The sequence below is a fragment of the Brassica oleracea genome, chromosome C4 (genome assembly GCF_000695525.1).
Source record: "Brassica oleracea var. oleracea cultivar TO1000 chromosome C4, BOL, whole genome shotgun sequence".
NCBI classification, from domain to species: Eukaryota; Viridiplantae; Streptophyta; class Magnoliopsida; order Brassicales; family Brassicaceae; genus Brassica; species Brassica oleracea.
Window position 1 is genome coordinate 34575688 of NC_027751.1, and position 16867 is coordinate 34592554.

The 16867-nt window shown below is 35.4% G+C and overlaps 3 protein-coding genes across 4 annotated transcripts; 1 reads left to right on the forward strand and 2 right to left on the reverse strand.

Annotated features, from left to right (window-relative positions):
• Nucleotides 1–6352: 6352 nt before the first annotated feature.
• On the reverse strand, nt 6353–8004 carry LOC106339480. The gene is made up of 7 exons (XM_013778304.1): nt 7750–8004; nt 7620–7686; nt 7423–7542; nt 7265–7345; nt 7048–7186; nt 6685–6816; nt 6353–6611 (listed from the first exon to the last, which is right to left on the reverse strand). Exons 1-7 carry the CDS (start codon nt 7872–7874, stop codon nt 6559–6561), a joined length of 717 nt encoding a protein of 238 aa, XP_013633758.1. The 5' UTR covers nt 7875–8004; the 3' UTR covers nt 6353–6558.
• A 736-nt stretch (nt 8005–8740) lies between these two features.
• LOC106340303 lies at nt 8741–11863 on the forward strand. 2 transcript variants are annotated; one of them, XR_001269353.1, is made up of 5 exons: nt 8741–9008; nt 9093–9156; nt 9290–9455; nt 9981–10542; nt 10626–11863. XR_001269353.1 is itself a non-coding variant. In XM_013779182.1 (4 exons), the coding sequence occupies exons 1-4, from the start codon at nt 8783–8785 to the stop codon at nt 10263–10265; spliced, it is 741 nt and encodes a 246-aa protein (XP_013634636.1). In that variant the 5' UTR covers nt 8741–8782; the 3' UTR covers nt 10266–11863. The 2 variants fall into 2 exon arrangements, 1 of the variants encoding a protein (XP_013634636.1); XM_013779182.1 differs by having other exon boundaries at nt 9981–11863.
• Nucleotides 11864–12270: 407 nt separating this feature from the next.
• LOC106337026 (uncharacterized membrane protein C776.05) lies at nt 12271–14291 on the reverse strand. The gene is made up of 8 exons (XM_013776042.1): nt 14126–14291; nt 13938–14057; nt 13741–13798; nt 13557–13657; nt 13375–13470; nt 13192–13285; nt 12835–13072; nt 12271–12766 (listed from the first exon to the last, which is right to left on the reverse strand). Exons 1-8 carry the CDS (start codon nt 14216–14218, stop codon nt 12403–12405), a joined length of 1164 nt encoding a protein of 387 aa, XP_013631496.1. The 5' UTR covers nt 14219–14291; the 3' UTR covers nt 12271–12402.
• Nucleotides 14292–16867: the final 2576 nt, after the last annotated feature.

Sequence of the window (16867 nt, forward strand, 5' to 3'; positions counted from 1 at the left end):
CAAGTTGGGGTATTGTTTTGGGTTTGACTCCAAGTTTTGAGTCACACCTTAATATTATGCAAAAATGTTGATAATTATTTGTTCCAAAATAACATCTAGAACAAAGATACAAACCCAAGTCCGACCAAGCTCGGTGAAGGTGGTGGCGCATGCGTGTGTGTATAGTTTTTCATAATGGTCCTCTCATTGTTTTTCCATAATATTTTTTCAAAGTTATTGAATTTTTATTGTGGAAATACCATATATTCAATTCTATTGTTTAACCAAAAATCACAAAGCTTTTGAGATTAAATATCCATTTATCTTCATACTTATCCTATTTAGTACTAAACCATCATGCTTATAAGAAATAATTCCAAGAATCCTCATATGAGTGTAAATAGTAGCTGGTTTCACTGAAGTGCTGATGATATCATAATAGGATGATTACCCCCTTAATCAGAATGTCGTAATGTTGGTGTGGCTCATGGTAGGTTTCAGTCGACTTGGTGTTATCTTGTGTTTTCATGGTGGTATGATTGGCTTAGAACCTAGTCCTCTCCTCTTCAATATCGATGAAGTAATGGCAGGATGAAGAGCGTCCTTCAATGAATCGTAACGATTTGTGTGGAGGTTATGTGGATGTGCTGAGTCGATCTATAATGTGTTACGGAGTGATTTCACTTATGTTCCATTAGGTACTGGTACTTTGCCTTCCACCTTTTTAAGTCTCTCCGTAAAGTTTATAGACACTCTTTGTGAAATATCAAACAAAGTCCAACATTGGAAGTTAGACGAAGAAATGTCTAATATATAAAGAGATGTCCAATTCTAATTAGTACGAGGTCTTTTGGGAAGAAAAACAAAAGTAAAACCATGCAGACTTGCCTAAGACGCAAATTGGACAATATCGTACTAATCAAAGTGGACAATATAAGAGTTGGACATGGATTTAATAAATCTAAACATTGGTATCAGAGCACCAGGTTGACGAAGATCTGTAAGAAGACCTAAATATAGAAGAAGAGGTTTGTGGCAGAAACATGTCAAGATCATGGAATCTCTAATGACATTCTCAAAGGACCGAGATGTTGTGGGAGACACATTCTCAAAGGAAAGAAACACACGAGATGATTGTGGTCCTTAGTTTGAGGGGAAAAATGTGAGATATCAAACAAAGTCCCACAATGGAAGTTAGACGAATGAATGTCTAATATATAAAGAGATATACAACTCTAATTAGTATGAGACTTTTTTGGGAAGGAAAACCAAAACTAAAACCACGCGGGCTTGCCTAAGGTCCAAAGTGGACAATATCGTACTAATCTCCTACATATTAAAAGAGGAACATTACAACTTTTGAACCATGATACATGTCATCATGAGAATCAATTTCAAAATTCTTAGAAAAATAAGTTGGTTCATCTAAACATATAATATATTTTTTGTTAACCTTAGTCATATAATTAATTATTAATATAAAAATATTCATTAGTATATCCTTAAATAGAACATACGGAACTATCTAATCTGATCAAAATATTTATGTTAATTAATGATTTTAAATAATAAAGATTCGATAATAATTTATACATCCTATATAATTTTTTTATATTAATATTATTAAAATAAATTAGACAACCAAATTAACCAAATAATAAAAAATATGATTTTTCTATATGTGTGATATTTTGAACTTTTAAAAATGAATATAAATTAATAAAAAAATTAAAAATCGCATTTTGAAAAATTGTGATCAATGGTTTAATTTTTATTTATAACAAGATACAAATGTTCATAAAATTATATGAGTAAGATGTCTTATTTAATAAATATTAGATAAAAATAAGGTGTTAAAAAAAAGATTATATATATATATTAATATCGTTTAAATTAAATTATATATTATATAAAATGCATAAATATTTAAATTTCAACATTTTTTTGAACAAATACTAAGAATTTAATATTTTAGTTTCAAAATTTTCATTGATTTTAAAAATTATTATAAATTAATAAAAAAATCTTAAAAGTTCCATATTGAAAATTTTGCTATCAATGCTTCAATTTTTTTGATATAAAAATACAATTGATCATAAAACCATGTGAATAGAAAACAATTATTTAATAAATAGTCATATTAAAAATATATACTATACATCAATGTTCATATAATTTGAATTTAATTATAAACAATATAAATGATAAAAATTATTATTTGGATTTATTTACCATAAAATGATTGTAAATAACAATGATTATTTTGATTTATATGTCTGCACCAATTTAGTTATATATGTAATAGTCATTAACCTCTCATTAATTTAATATAAGTAAAAAACGCAAATAAATAATAAAACATAAAATTGTATGTATATACAACATCGCAAGACGCGGATCTTAATCTAGTCGAACAATATAAGAGTTGGACATGAATTTAATAAATCTCAACACTCTTTTGGCCTTTGAACCATTCTTAGAGGTTTGCGGTTGATGCTCCTTCATGGATGTACATGGAACAGTGTTTTATAAACTCAGTTGACAACTGATTGAAGTTGTCGAGCGATTTTGCTCATAGCCTTAGAGAATTTAGTGAGGGCGAATCCACTTAAGTTTTCCCTAAAGAGTTTGAAATAACCGGTGTCGCATTTTCTGGAAGAGAAGTGAGCGCGTCGAATGGCTATGAAAATTTGGCCATGTGATATTAGGGATCTGAGTTCTCCTAGTGGTGTACTAATGTTCCTGTAATCTTCGTTTTGTATGGAGTCTTCTAGGTATTTATGATAACACACTCTATCTCTAGTGCAGATCTAGTTTCTCAATGGACCTTTGAGTTGATGTCCCATTTGGAGCTTTTGATCCATTCTATCTCATGAGTAGCAGTCGGGTTGACCTGTCTGATTCCTCCAAGTCACTGCATTTCCGGAGTGGTTTCGAGAATCCACGTATGGAGCTTTTGATCTATTTTATCTCACGATTAGTAGTTGAGTTGACCAGTCTGATTCCGCCTGTCGTTCGATTCCCGTAGTGGTTTCAGGATCCCTGAACCAGGCTCTCCATGGAACACCATTGGGTTGATCGTCTCATAGTTCTTGAAGAGGCGGTGGTAACTCATGTGCGGCTCTTAGGGATTTAAGTCGATCATTGGTTGCACGCGTCACAAGATCTTGATGGTCAAGACGTTCTAAAATTACCTTCATCAGATCCCCAATCGCGGTTTGATCTTGGCACATGTTTGAGGCGGCATAATGATAAATTGAGTGGGATCTTCCCAAACTTGTTGATTTCCGTCACATATAGGTGATCATGCCATCATTGATCTCATGTTGTTGTTTCTTCCTAATACTTCACCGACAGTGCCAGTTATTAGTATAAGTTCGATGTGTGCGATGTATGCTAAGATGGCACCAATTTAAAGACAAGTTATTTGAAATTTTTTTTATTCAAAATGAAATGGTCTTTACAAAAATAATATTAAAATCAATGGAGAGATTAACAAATCGTCAAGAATATAGGTTACAAAAGTGATTACTAAAAATTATAATCTCCTTTGTCATTTTGGGTGTATTGCGAGCATCCTTTTTTAGGCGGTCTCTCTATTGTATTTATACGAGAGTGAGTCGGCTAATATTTGGAGGTTAATGTTGATGGTTAATGTCGAAAGTATCCCTATCATCCTTCGGCTTCGCCACGCGAGGATTCTTTCGCCACGCATCAAAATTAATCGAGCTATGGGGCCCGCTCATTCCCCTTCTTTGTCTCTCTCACTCCTCCGTCGGGTTTCCTTCCTCACTTTCATCGCGAGATTCGTGAGAAATCTGATCGATTGAATTGAATTCAAATCACTCTGTCGGGATTCCTCGCTTTCATCGAGAGAATCGGAGAAATCAATCTCGATTGAATAGAGTTCACTCCATCGGGTTTACTCGCTTTCATCGAGAGATTCGGAGGATTTTAGATTGAATTGAGTTTAAATCACTCTGTTGGGTTTACTCGCTTTGACCGAGAGAGTTGGAGAAATCACGACTTAATTGAGTTCAAATCACTTGGTCTCCTCGCTTTCATCGAGAGAATCAGAGAATATTCTCGATTGAATTGAGTTCAAATCAACTTATACTTTCCTAGCTTGGATCATTGAGCTATTGATTTCCAACTCAATTCAACTTCACGTAAATTCGTCATTCTCTTGGTATGTATCTTAAATCGTTGTAACACCTCATGTTTTGAATCCACCATACATGATTTACAAGATTTTTAGTTGTGATATTAGATAGATAGGATTTCATATTTGTGTTCACAATCAACTAATCAGGGATCAGTGTAGATGGTCTGTCTATTAGGGGAATTCGGAATCGGATAATCAATAACTGGTATAATAATCATAAGGAAATTATAGAATGTCGGGAATCAAAGCTGATTATTATTTTGAATTAAAGGGAGAAACATCTAGAACTGAGAAACTTGGTAAGACTTGGTTAAATTAGATGGTAAAACTTAGTTACAGACAAAACCGTGTAACAAAGAATAACTTAGTATAACTTTAGTAGCATAACTGTATAACTAGTACAACTTAGTAGAATTTTGATGGTATAACTGTATAACCATGTTTAACTTTAATGGTTTGTTTTTATATTACAAACAATGTGATTTTCTTCTACAAACATACACTTTGATTATGATGGAAATTATTCAAAGTCCGGAGTTGATTATGAATGGATTCCAACCGATAGTCGTTTGTATGCTATATCTTTTAAGACATTATCATTGGAGGAGATCACTTTTCCGTTGTTGAAGGAGAGGATATGCAGGAAGATAGACATAGATCCATATACAAAGATGCTGAAATTTAGTTACATTCCACTGATAGTGAAACCTAGGAGGCAATCATATATTTTGGATGATGAAGATGTGTTTGTTTATTTAACATCAGTGGATAAAGAGCAAATAAGAAGTATTTTGCATGAAAAGGACATCAAAGAATTGAAAATAGTTTCAATAACCAAGCAACTATCAAGAGTTGAGAAAGAAAGTTCATACGGTATGAACCATAGTGCGAGTGAGAGTGGATATGGAGAAGCTGAGGAACACAAAGAACATCCACATAAGAAACAAAAGATGAAGTAGGTTGTAAACCTTTCAGTTTTGATGTTTGTTTTTATTGTAAGGGAAACGTCGTAAGACTTAGTGAAACTTTTGCTTTACTGATATAAGTACGATATGTAAACTTAGTAAGACTTAAAATACAAATTCGAAGATACGAAATTCCAAACTTGTTAATAAGTCATGAAAGTAGTAGGATAGTTATTTATGAGTTTTATGGTTTAATCATAATTATTAAATTTTCCATCTCATTGTTTAATTTTGTATTCATATAAGAAAGATTGTGTTAGTGTAGCTTTTTTTTTATTCACCTTCTTACATTACAAAAGTTATATATGTCACGAAATGAAGTCTATTTTTACATGATGATAGGAGAAATGAATCTAAGAGACAAACTATTATTGTCATAACCATAAAACCACTCATTCAAGTACAGTATAAACTAAGATCAATGTAAAAATTTGTAAAGTAAAACTTTGATGATTTCTGTAAAAGTTCGAACTTGGTGAAACTTCAACCACGAAAACCCTTAAAAGAAATTCAAAATTTATCCCACCCAACTTTTTGAAAATTTTCCTCCCACACCCCAAAATCGTTGAAGAGAAGCATTAAATCTCTTTTTTTGGGTTTTCCCCATTATCTGTCAACCACATTCTCTCTCTTCCCCATTTCTCTCTCAACCCCATTCTCTCTCAGCCCCATTCTCTCTCAACCCGAAACCCCCTATAGAGCAATGGAGCAATATGTCCATCTCATCTTCCTCGACTGGTGGTCGGAGATGAATATGAAATGCGGGAATACCGATTAGGTGTTGGTGCGGGGTGGGTATCACTGAGGTCATCTCCAAATCCACTCCGAACCCATATCGATAATAGCGGCGATATGGGTTTGGAGTGGATTTGGAGATGAACACACCGCCAGTAAAGCATTAAATCATTTTGGGTGTAATACCGTCTCTATTTCCAGCCACATAAACACTGGCGATAAAAGAAGACATTGTTTATTGTTGAGTAAAAAATAAAGAACAATTTCGAACAAATATATGGAACACATTATGCGGTTAATTTCTTGACTAAATTTACATTGATTGAACGTGTTTTTATTGATATTTTCGGGATTTAATTTTGTTATTTGATTTATAGAGTTAGAATTGACTATTGAAAATTAATAAATCGGAGATTTCAGGAAGAGTTATTTGAATTAATATTGAAAATGCGGGTGTTACGAAGGCTTTATAACTCTTTTTTTTTTTTTTTGCGTGCTGAGACATGTGAATCAAAGTTGAGTATTCATATAGCAAACGAACTCTGCTTGCAAGCTTTCTATTTAGGAATGCGTAGGATCATTTTGTATGTTACAAAAACAAACATTTGAAATGCGGAGAAGTGGCCATTTGGTAAGTCAAAAACAACGTAGTGTTTCAAGCCAAGCTAGTAGTTTACAAAACGGCAGAGTTCAAAGGCGAATGTTGTAACATTTTCACATCTTTCTTAACTCGGCCAGAAATTTGTCAAGCTCTTCAATCTTTCCACCTGAGAAGTGAGAATCCACGAAAAAAAGTAAGACATGGAAACACTAACTCGTCAATATATAAAATTTGGTTACCGAGAGCCGTTGCCGGAAAATCAATTCCATTGTTCTTTAGCCTCTCCCCTGTAGCTGTTTCAGCAGCATTCGTTCTTGGTGTTTTGAGCCTATTGATCGCTGCGCGAAGTTCTGATGCAACTTTTGTCATCTCTGCAGAACAACCAAACAACAAGGGTCATATAATAAATTTGGAATGAGAGCAGGAATATCCTATCAAAACCCAATAGGAAGTATATTCTCCTGGAGATGTTAAGTGAGATCAGGACACTCATTAAACTATAGCTAGAAGCAAGAAAATGTCGATATGCCCATGTCTAAAACATAGGCAACCCAGGGTGTAACGATGTAATCCTCAGTAAATCAAAGGCTCAATCTTGTTACCTTTGGACATATCGTTCACGGATGATTCATCATAAAGCTTTGAAACTTCATTAACGAGTCTTGCAGACAGTTCATTTGAAACAGATCTTCTTTCCAAAGCCTGGAGCTCCGAGTTAAGCTCAACAGACCTGTTTCGTACCTGAAAACAAAGTTAAGGCACCAAACTGCACAACAAAAGTATCATCACAAGACAGAAGAACAGTTTTGTGTGTCTCACCAAAAGAAGCTTACGCCTTAGGGAATCCAATTCCGCATCCAAGTCTTGGTCATTTGGCAAAGGTTGGATATTTGGGGCATCCTGAAGAAGAACAACAACAAGAGCAATCACAGAGAGTGTAAGAAGAGAGCAAAGAGAATGAAGGAAGGACTCCTCACACTCTCAGGCAGCACAAAATCTTCAGGAACTGCAAAAGTGTATCGAAGACAGTAGGCTTCCCACATCCTCAAGCGGTCTTCCAGAACCGATTGAATCATACCACGAACACGATCAATACCCTGAAAGACATGGAGAGAGATCCTAAGAAATCTAATCTAGCACAAGGAGAAGGAGAAGGAGAATTAAAGGAACTCACTTTCGCTAACTCCCGTGACCTATAATTATCAGCTCGTCCATCGATTTTGAGGAGATTGGATGCTTCGCTGCAAATGTAAGCGCCCAGTTAGAAAGAAAGAAAAAAAGCATCGAATCGAGAGAGAAATTACAGTGTATAGAAGTCAAAAGCCTCGCCGACAATGTCCTCGACGGTGTTGAGTGTTTCGTTGAGGAAAAGCTGAGGATTCAAGTTCATTGAATCGAACACCGCTTCGCCTTTTTTGCTGCCTTCCATTCTTCTCCCTCCGTTTAGTTTATTCTTAGAGATGTCGATAGATTATTTTGATCTAATATTTTGAAATTTGGAGAGAAAAACAAGGACAAAATTGAAATTGTCTTTTACCAAAAACTTCATATTAAAGCACCCAATAGAAAGCATTCGAGAGAGCATTTGTATTATTTAATTCAAGAGAGATCTAAAACCGCTAACCGTCGACATTTTTCTCTATTCTCTCTCTCTCTCCTCTCTCTCTCTCATTGATCTTTCTCTCCCTCCCCATGCGTGTCTCTTTCCTCGTCGCCTTGCACCTGAGCCATTGGAGACTGCCGCGCTGTCGACCCCCAAAGTCGACAGTTGTCGCGAGCCGTTACCTGTTACCGGTTGTTGTTTGTTATTTTGTGTGTTCTTGTTCATGTGCATATGCAGGTTGTCGATGGTCTTCTCTGTTGTCTTTAAAAAATTGATGTATGAGATGTGTTTCAATGCTTGGTAAACGCACTTGATATGTCGTGGCTGGGTGTCGATCGCTGCTCATCTATTGTTGTCGATCGGCGCTTGTCTGTTGGTAGAGATGGCAGTTCAAGGGCTTGCCCGCGGGCCTGGCCCGAAAAAGACATGTTGCAGGACGGGGCCGAAAGCGGGATGCAGGAAAACATATTGAGGCCCGCTACATTTTTCTCACCGAGAACATGGCTAAACGGCGATCGGATGATGACTATGGCGATTCTTTTTTTTTTTTGATCAACCTGGAGGGACTTCCACCCCAGGGGCCAACCCCTCGGCGGGAAGCGGACCATTTGGTACTATGAGAAATTAGATACCCCAATTGTCTGGCCAGCGGTTCGAACCCGGATGCGTATTGAGACCGAAGCTCTCTCTAACACCACCAGGCCAACTCAGCTGGTTAAAAAAAAAAACTAACTATGGCGATTCTTGCTCTCTGTGTTTCTTCCCTTTCGATCTACAATCACAAGCTCTTGTACACAACTCATCTTCTTCGCATGCGATCAAAGACTCGCCTTATTCTTCTCTTTTCTTTCCGTTTCTTCATCTCTTTCCGTCTCTTCACTTCTTCTTCTTCAATCAACGACCACAAAGCATCTTCATCTTCTCCTCTACACAGTAGAGCGGCGACGACCATGTGCAGACGTATTTAGCTCATGCCTCTCTGTTTACACGATTTTAGATTTCACATTATTACACTAATATCCTAATATGACATCTCGTACTTAGAGCAAAGCAGGAGGGATGATCTGGATTGTCTTGTCTATATGATTATGTATTTTCTTCGAGGAAGGTAAAATTGATGTAGCTGCACCCTTTTTTTTCTTTTCGTTCTTTGTATTATTAGAGTTGTCACTGATCCTTCACATCTGTTTTTTTTTTCAGCCTTTTTGTTATTAATCATAATTTTTTGTTTATCAAAACAGCTCCATCAGGTTGTGGGCTCTAAGTGGCGAAGTTCTAAGTCACGACTCTTCACCAAGGTGGTTTGTTTTGTACAGTGGAGTACCAGCTTCACAGCAGAACCTTGAAGACACTGATGAAACTTGTGCAGATTCAAGATATCATTCTGATCATGGAAGTGGTTCTCAGGTACCAATGATAAATAACTTATGATATGCATGATCGATCAGTCTGATAGCACTTGAACTGTTATTGCTTAGTTTGATAGGTAGTGAACATGTATTGTTTAGTCTGATAGAACTTGACTTGTGATATGCATGATCTATTCGTTTGTCTGTTAGAACTTGAACTGTTATTGCATTAGTTTGATCGTATTTTTCTGATGTTAGTAGAGCTAGGTTATGATTATTAAAATTTACTATACATATCAATCAAGAGATCATAATCAGTGGTGTTCTATTACATATCAACGAACTGAGAAATGGAAGCAAACACATATACATGTCAATCAAGAGAACATAATCAGTGGTGTTCTATTACATATCAATCAAGAGAACATAATCCGTATCTTTGTTAATATAAATATTGTATGAGAAGATCTTATTGATATTTGTCTTTTATTTGTTACCATGCAACATCTACCTACCAGCTTGTTGGTATCAAGAGTCTGACTTATGTTGTAGTCTCATCTATCTTGGCCTCTTCTTGTCGCAGGTGACATGTGAAGACCGGAGTCCCGCGGGCCTGTACCAGGCTTGTGCAAGTTTCGGGACGGGATTAGGTAGCACTTCTCGGGACCGCATCCCGCACGGGCCTGTATCGCCAAGACCCGCATTGAACGTGTACCGCGGCGAGGTGGGACTATGCGGGGTGGTACAACCCAATTGCCATCAGTATCTGTTGGTGTCGATCGATTCCATCTTGTTGATGTGGATTGATGTCATCCGCTTTAACTCGATATGGGATGGGAGGATGCGTGTGTCGAGCGGTGGAGTCTGAGTGGCTCTGAATTTGAACTGTTTTGCACGATCCCAAAAGTAGTGTCGATCGACGGCTGATGGTCTCAATCGACACCAGTGCGAGCTGCCGATGGACGTAGAACTTTCGACTTGAAAGTCCCTTCTTGGAGCTTTTCTTGCTTTGCCAATTCCTCAAAATTATCATCTAAGATGGCATCAACCTGGTGCCTCTTACTTTCCTCAGCTTTCCCTTTAACCAGAGCTTCTTACTTCTGCAGTCAGAGAAACATGGGTGCCTCACGACATAGGCGTCCAAGGTTTCAGATTTTTCATTCAGCTCTTTGTAGTTAAAATCCAATCTCATATTTAAGTATGCACTCATCTTCTGCTGAATTTCCAGGACCTTTTCCATCTTAGATTCCATCCTCTGAAAACCGGCTTCATTGATGTGATTCACATCCTTCTCTACAGCCTGTTCCACCCTCGAGACTTCATGTATAGAACAAATTTTGGCCTTGACCTCAACGATCTTGTCACCATTGTAGCCAATTTCTTCATGTGCATATCTGCATTCTTGGTATTATTGCTAGAAACCAAGTTCTCAATCAGTCTCTTAGCTTCTTTTGAGGTCTTGGTCTTGATGTTTCCTTCATTTGTACCATCCAACATCAATATATAACACAAATGAATTCGCTGAAGAAAATTTCCAACAGCTGAACTTCCGTGAAACCATGATGTGAACAGTCCCGTTGGTATCTTTTAAACATGTTCCAAGAGCTTTTGAAAGCTTCAATAGGTCCCTGAGAGACAAATTTTATCCTTCATCTCTTCACCCTTTTCATCATCGGAAAATTCAGTTAGGAACGCAGTCTTAACAACATTCCATGTAGTATAGAAAGCATAGCCGTCAACAATGGCTTAGAAAATACATAAATATGGTTTCAAGCCGTCCAGAGGCATTCTGGTAATTTGTGATGACTTCTGGGCGTAAGTCGATCTTGAAATAAACTCGGACCGTCAGCGACACTAAGGCTGTGTTGTCGATCGACACTCCTTCTAATCCTCGACAACTTCCTCTCGCGAGTCAGACAGACCACTCTTTAGTAAAACGATCATAACCTCTGCTATAGAATGCTGACTGACCTCAAACCCAGTGGAATTGGAAAGCTAACTCAAATCTCTATCATGTGTCAAAAGATGGGCTCAATCGCACCGTGGCAAATTCTTCATCCATAGCTAAACGTCTGACGCACCTAAGCAATTCTGCACTTCAAAAAGTTCCAGAATCACCAAAGTTCTCTAAAATACACCTAAACCTGAAAACACTTTAAAACAGAATTCAAACACATATAGTAGACTCTAAATAGATCATATACCATGGTCTAAAAATAGTAAAATCGATGATATACCAGTTAGGCGTGGAGAGCAAAGACTTTAGTTGTTTGTCATTTTCAAGACCTTGTGTATGTACAAGGATCTTATTTATTTAAACTGGTCGAAATTTAATGAAACAGCAACCATTTTTCAGACTAAAAACTTGTTTTTCTTCTTCAGTTCTCTTTTGAGTACTCATGTGCTGGTGTGTAATATCCATCAAATCAAGAACTTTGTTTGGTGTGTAATATGAACAAAGAACTTAGAAATATCATGCGAAGAACCATCTCTTTCTTCTTACCATTCGATCCACACGTCTTGAGAGACTTGAATCTTCAAATTCGTTTCCGAGACTTGAATCTTCAAATTCGTTTCTGCAAAGATTATCCATCGAGTTCAAAAGATCTTATCCTAGGGAGATTCTTATTATGTTGGATATAGTTAGATTGGTGGGTTTAAACATGTCTAGAATCATTGAGACCATTATAGCTTGCCTTCTGACTTAGACAAGTCTCTCTAATCTCGTACTCCAGGCTTTTTTGAAGAAGCGGGTGTTACACCGTTTCTCTTTCTCTCTTAGATGTTTTGAGGATTCCACACTCTTATTAGAGCGATTTTGATTTTGCATTAAGTTGTTTGCTATTCAACTTTGTGGTAGAGAGAAGTGAAAATAAAAGAAAAGGTAACATACAAACTCAAACACTATTACCTTATGAAATGACGTAACAGGAGGGACAAACCGTAACAGAAATAATAAAAAACAGTCATGATTCTGAAACATTATTTTAGATGTGCCCTCCTCCTCATGTTTCAGTGGTAGATTCTGCCTCATAGTGAGTTGGAGGTGAGAACGGTTCATGTTGTGCGGGCAGCTGCTCCTCTATAGGCTGCATCTCTGTTTTTTTCTTCTTCTCTTTCTGGATCACTTGTCGTGGCATTACCTCTAGTAAAAAGCTACCTCCGTTCCACACAGCCGCCGAAATCTTCAGGATTTGAAAGATGACGTGAAGTCTATACGATAAGAAGATAGGTACGGTCAATGCCATGGTCGCAACCGTGAAGATGGCCTGGAACAGGATGTACATCCACATACGATTCTGATCCCCTAGGATACCGCTTAGCTGCCACAACTTATTGTTCGCCTTTTGAGCTTTCTTCGACAGCTCTCTGCAGAGACCAGAGGTCGTGTTGAGTCAACGGTAAGAAGACAAGGTATTATAACGGATGATGGATACCTGTACGAAGTCATAACTTCAGGATCTCTCAGGAGTCTCTGCCTACGCAAGACATTGACGATCAGAAAATAAAGCACTTGCCAAAGAGTATAAACCACCAAGGGGATGAGAAACAGCCATGTGAAAAGGTAAGGCTTATCATCGACGTAAGGCCATGAAACCCTACGAGCAGTGCCAACAGGGTGCATAGCTGCAAAAGTCTCTGGATTCCACCACCTAATCGTGAAGAACACGAGCCCTGCAACCAAAGTCATTGCATGACTTAAGAATCCAGGAGACAACATATGCTTAAAGCAAACACAGCCCAATTAAGATTTAAGATTACGGAGCTCTGAAAGAAAGATCATATAAACTCACCAGGCAAAAGATGTATAAGAACACTAACAATCTTATCGACGGAACTAAAAACCAGGCTGCAACGCCAGACAATAAGCGCCCATGCCAATGGTCCCTGCAAATAAACCACAGTACAAGACACAACCAAGTCGATAAGTTAGCTTACACCGACTCATATACATGTAGTTACAGAAGCATGCATACCTCTGCAAAGGAAAAGCAAACCATGAAAAGCTTTTCATTTTTAGGGTACAGAAGAAGATCAACCAAGAAGATTGTGTTTGCGTAGTAGCAAAAGTCCTATCATTACAAAAAAATGCTTTAAGAGTATAATCAAAACGGTGTTTTGGTTGGTTGATTAACAAAGCCTCAAAAGGGACGGTTACCAGAAGATAATAATGCCACTTCTTAAACCGGTAATATATCCATCGGAGAGGAACAAAGATGACATAGAAGAAGCAGTAAACGAGAGGAATGTCCTGTGGCCCTGAGAACAAAGACATTAAAGTTATTAGGCAACTTTGATTTGAATCAAAGATCAACTTTGGTATTTATATATGTTGAACTCACTTGCCCCAAGTAGGAAACAAAATCCTCCAAATCCGAGCACCCCAACAAGATGTGTAACCTTAACACCAGAAAAGAATTAAAAAAAAAAAAAACAACAACAACAAACATTAATGGATCATTCGATTGTTCTCTTACTGCAAGTAACGTTCAAGCCCTAACTAAACACCACGTTCCGAAAACGAGAAGAAGAATGATACCTTATTGATGAATCTTTCGTGTTCTTCGGCTTGTTTGGCGATCTTAACGGCCTGTTTCGATAAGATCTCGCGTGTCTGCACCGCTTGTTTAGACAATAAGTCTCTCGTCTGAACAACTTTCTGCAAGATGAAAATCCTGTCAATACGATTTGTCCCAAAATCGAATCTAAGGAGGGGGGCGATGATACCTTTGATCGATCCTTGAGACGTTGTTTCACAGTTTCGAACGAGTCTTCTCCGTTGAGGTTCGAATCTTCCGAGTGGTCCTCGTTATTAGCCATTCTTGTGGTGCACGAGAGTCTGACTGCAGAGAAACCGTAAAACACCGGACAAAAGCAATTTAATTACTTATATGATCTTTTAAAATAAATTAAACTTACATATCTATTGCTTTTATTTAGGCCTCGAACAATCAAAGATATCCGACAAATTTAGGTATCGAATCTGGATCAGTGGTTTTTGGATATCCAGAATCTCAATATCTATTACATTGATATTCAGATCTGGATCCGTAAAAATAATTTAAAAAAATACTTTTTAAAAAAAATACTAACTTTTTAAAATAATACATAAATTAAATATGTATACAAGATTTATAAATATATTTATATATGTCTATAATATTGTAAAAACTAAAATATAAGATTATAAGATTAATTAATGTATAAATATTAATATATCAAATATTAATATTAATGAAATTTTAAAATTTTAAAGTGTTTTAAAGATACGGATCAGCTAAAAACTGAGATATTCGGATTCGGATTCTGTTTGGACGGATCTAAGATTTTATTATCCGGATTCGGATCCGAATCCCCCGGATATCCTATTTCTGGAGCGGATCCGGAACGGATCTCGGATCGAATCCGGATTTTGGATAATAAGTTCCAAACCTATTTTTATTGTCCATATTTTTGTAAATTTTACAACATCGTCTATTTCTAGCTTCGACACGTGGCTTTCTCTTGGGAAATTAGAGAGAACATTATTCTTTTAAGCATTTAATAGCAACTAGAGCTAGATCCGTCCGACCAAATGAGTGTTTTTTTTACGTAATATAATTAATTTTTTGCACCATCATATGAGTAGAAAATTTATAATAAAATGATGACAAAAATACTGCACATAATACAAATATCTCTGTAACATAATACGTACGTTTTGATTACACTATGGTAACAATATTGAGTCAATTCATAAATATATGTGAGCTAAACTTTTGAAAAAATGAAAAAACCCAACTTAGATAAGGTAATTTAAGTTGAGCCATATTTGTTTTAAATTTAATTAAAAGTTTTAAAATATATGTTCAAATGCCCCAACTAATCCAAATCTTTTTTTTTACACGGAGAAAACTCTTCGTATTATGAAAAAAATAGAAAAGAAAATCTAAAAAAAATGTCTCGATCTCCATCTTTCTCACAGGCGATTACAATGGAGACAATCAGATTATCGAAATAATTGAAAACAATATTTTGTTGATTATGTTATAACGTTAAAAGTCCATAATATAGGATAAACTAAGATTTTATTAGTGTTAGTTTGAATTTTGTGTGCCATCATATATTCTGTTTTCTTTAAATACTTAGTGGTTATGATTTAAAAGAAGAAATGATAAGATCTCGTGCTTGTTTCACAGGTGTAAACGTAAAAAAGAAACGATTTTGTGTTTATTTACTTTATAATAAGCGTAAATGTAATTAGTTATAGGGAAATTATAATATTCTGGATTTTAAATTGATGATTTTGTTTATGATATTTTGATTTGTACCAAATAAATAGGGAAATTTATATATTTGCTGGATTTTGTTGTTCGTTTTGAATTTAACTGTATTTTGTTTTTATTTGTTGTGAAATTAGATTTATAAAATAATTATAATTATATCTTTGTTTTTAGATTGGAATGTCTTTATGAATTGCATATATAAAATCATTAGACGTTAGATAGTGGTGAAATTTTAAAAACAGATGTTAATTTTAAAAAAAAAAATTCAAGAATTTGTTTACAAACAGACGTTATGATTGTGCTTATTTTTCTATATTGCAGGGGAACTATGGTGGTAAAGGAAAACATAGTGTAGTTGGGTAATTAACAAAATCCATGTGGTCGTTCAAGAAAAAACAAAATCGATGTTTAAGGCTTTTTTTCGTTTTTTAATATAACGGCGGTTCAAAAAAAACAAATCGATGTGGTTTTCTTATTTGTAGGTAGGTCGTGGAATTATTTTAGTGTGGAAAAGATAAACTATTTTAAGTTAAAACTAATTAAATTTTCAGTGAGTAAGTTAGAAAACTAAAAGATATTTTATAAGTGTATTTATATTTTAATAAAGTTGATAATCTCCTATATATTAATTGAGAAGCATTTGAAAAATTAGAACCTTTATTTTGTATTAATTAAAAAAAATCTCAAATCTTAGGTGGCACCCTAAATGCCTTCTAAATTCCATTTCAAAGAATTCTATAGCATCTAATATAAAGTATAGTTTAATCTAATGGTGTCACATTATTTCATAATTATATAACAATATAGAACATTATATTAACCTAAAATATAGGAAGTGTGTATTTTTTCCTTAAATAAAAGCTACGGAATTACCTAATATGATTTACATATATATGACAATTAATGATTATGGCTAATAAAGACTTGATAACAATTTTTGCATCCTTCTTCATTTTTGTTTAATTTTATATTATTTTAAAAAAATAAACAATCACATTAACCATGTAATAAAAAAATAGATGTTTTCTTATATGTTATATTTTGGATTTTTTAAAATGACTTTGAATTACAAAAATGAGGAAATCTTATATGTTATATTTTTTTTTAAAACGACTTTAAAATACCAAAATGAGGACACCTTATATGTTATATTTTTCTTATATGTTAGAATTTTCTTATATGTTATATTTTGAATTTTTTAAAA

Excerpts from the sequence above, each read along its gene's own strand:
- LOC106339480 (XM_013778304.1), bottom strand. The coding sequence starts at position 7,874 with ATGGAAGGCAGCAAAAAAGGCGAAGCGGTGTTCGATTCAATGAACTTG. Across the intron at positions 7,543-7,619 it reads GGTCACGGGAGTTAGCGAAA|GGTATTGATCGTGTTCGTGG; the intron begins GTGAGTTCCTTT and ends CATGTCTTTCAG. Across the intron at positions 6,817-7,047 it reads CGTGAACGATATGTCCAAAG|AGATGACAAAAGTTGCATCA; the intron begins GTAACAAGATTG and ends GTTGTTCTGCAG.
- LOC106340303 (XM_013779182.1), top strand. The coding sequence starts at position 8,783 with ATGGCGATTCTTGCTCTCTGTGTTTCTTCCCTTTCGATCTACAATCAC. Across the intron at positions 9,009-9,092 it reads GGCGACGACCATGTGCAGAC|AGCAAAGCAGGAGGGATGAT; the intron begins GTATTTAGCTCA and ends TCTCGTACTTAG. Across the intron at positions 9,456-9,980 it reads ATCATGGAAGTGGTTCTCAG|GTGACATGTGAAGACCGGAG; the intron begins GTACCAATGATA and ends TTCTTGTCGCAG.
- LOC106337026 (XM_013776042.1), bottom strand. The coding sequence starts at position 14,218 with ATGGCTAATAACGAGGACCACTCGGAAGATTCGAACCTCAACGGAGAA. Across the intron at positions 13,799-13,937 it reads ACGAAAGATTCATCAATAAG|GTTACACATCTTGTTGGGGT; the intron begins GTATCATTCTTC and ends TCTGGTGTTAAG. Across the intron at positions 13,073-13,191 it reads TCTTATACATCTTTTGCCTG|GGCTCGTGTTCTTCACGATT; the intron begins GTGAGTTTATAT and ends CTTTGGTTGCAG.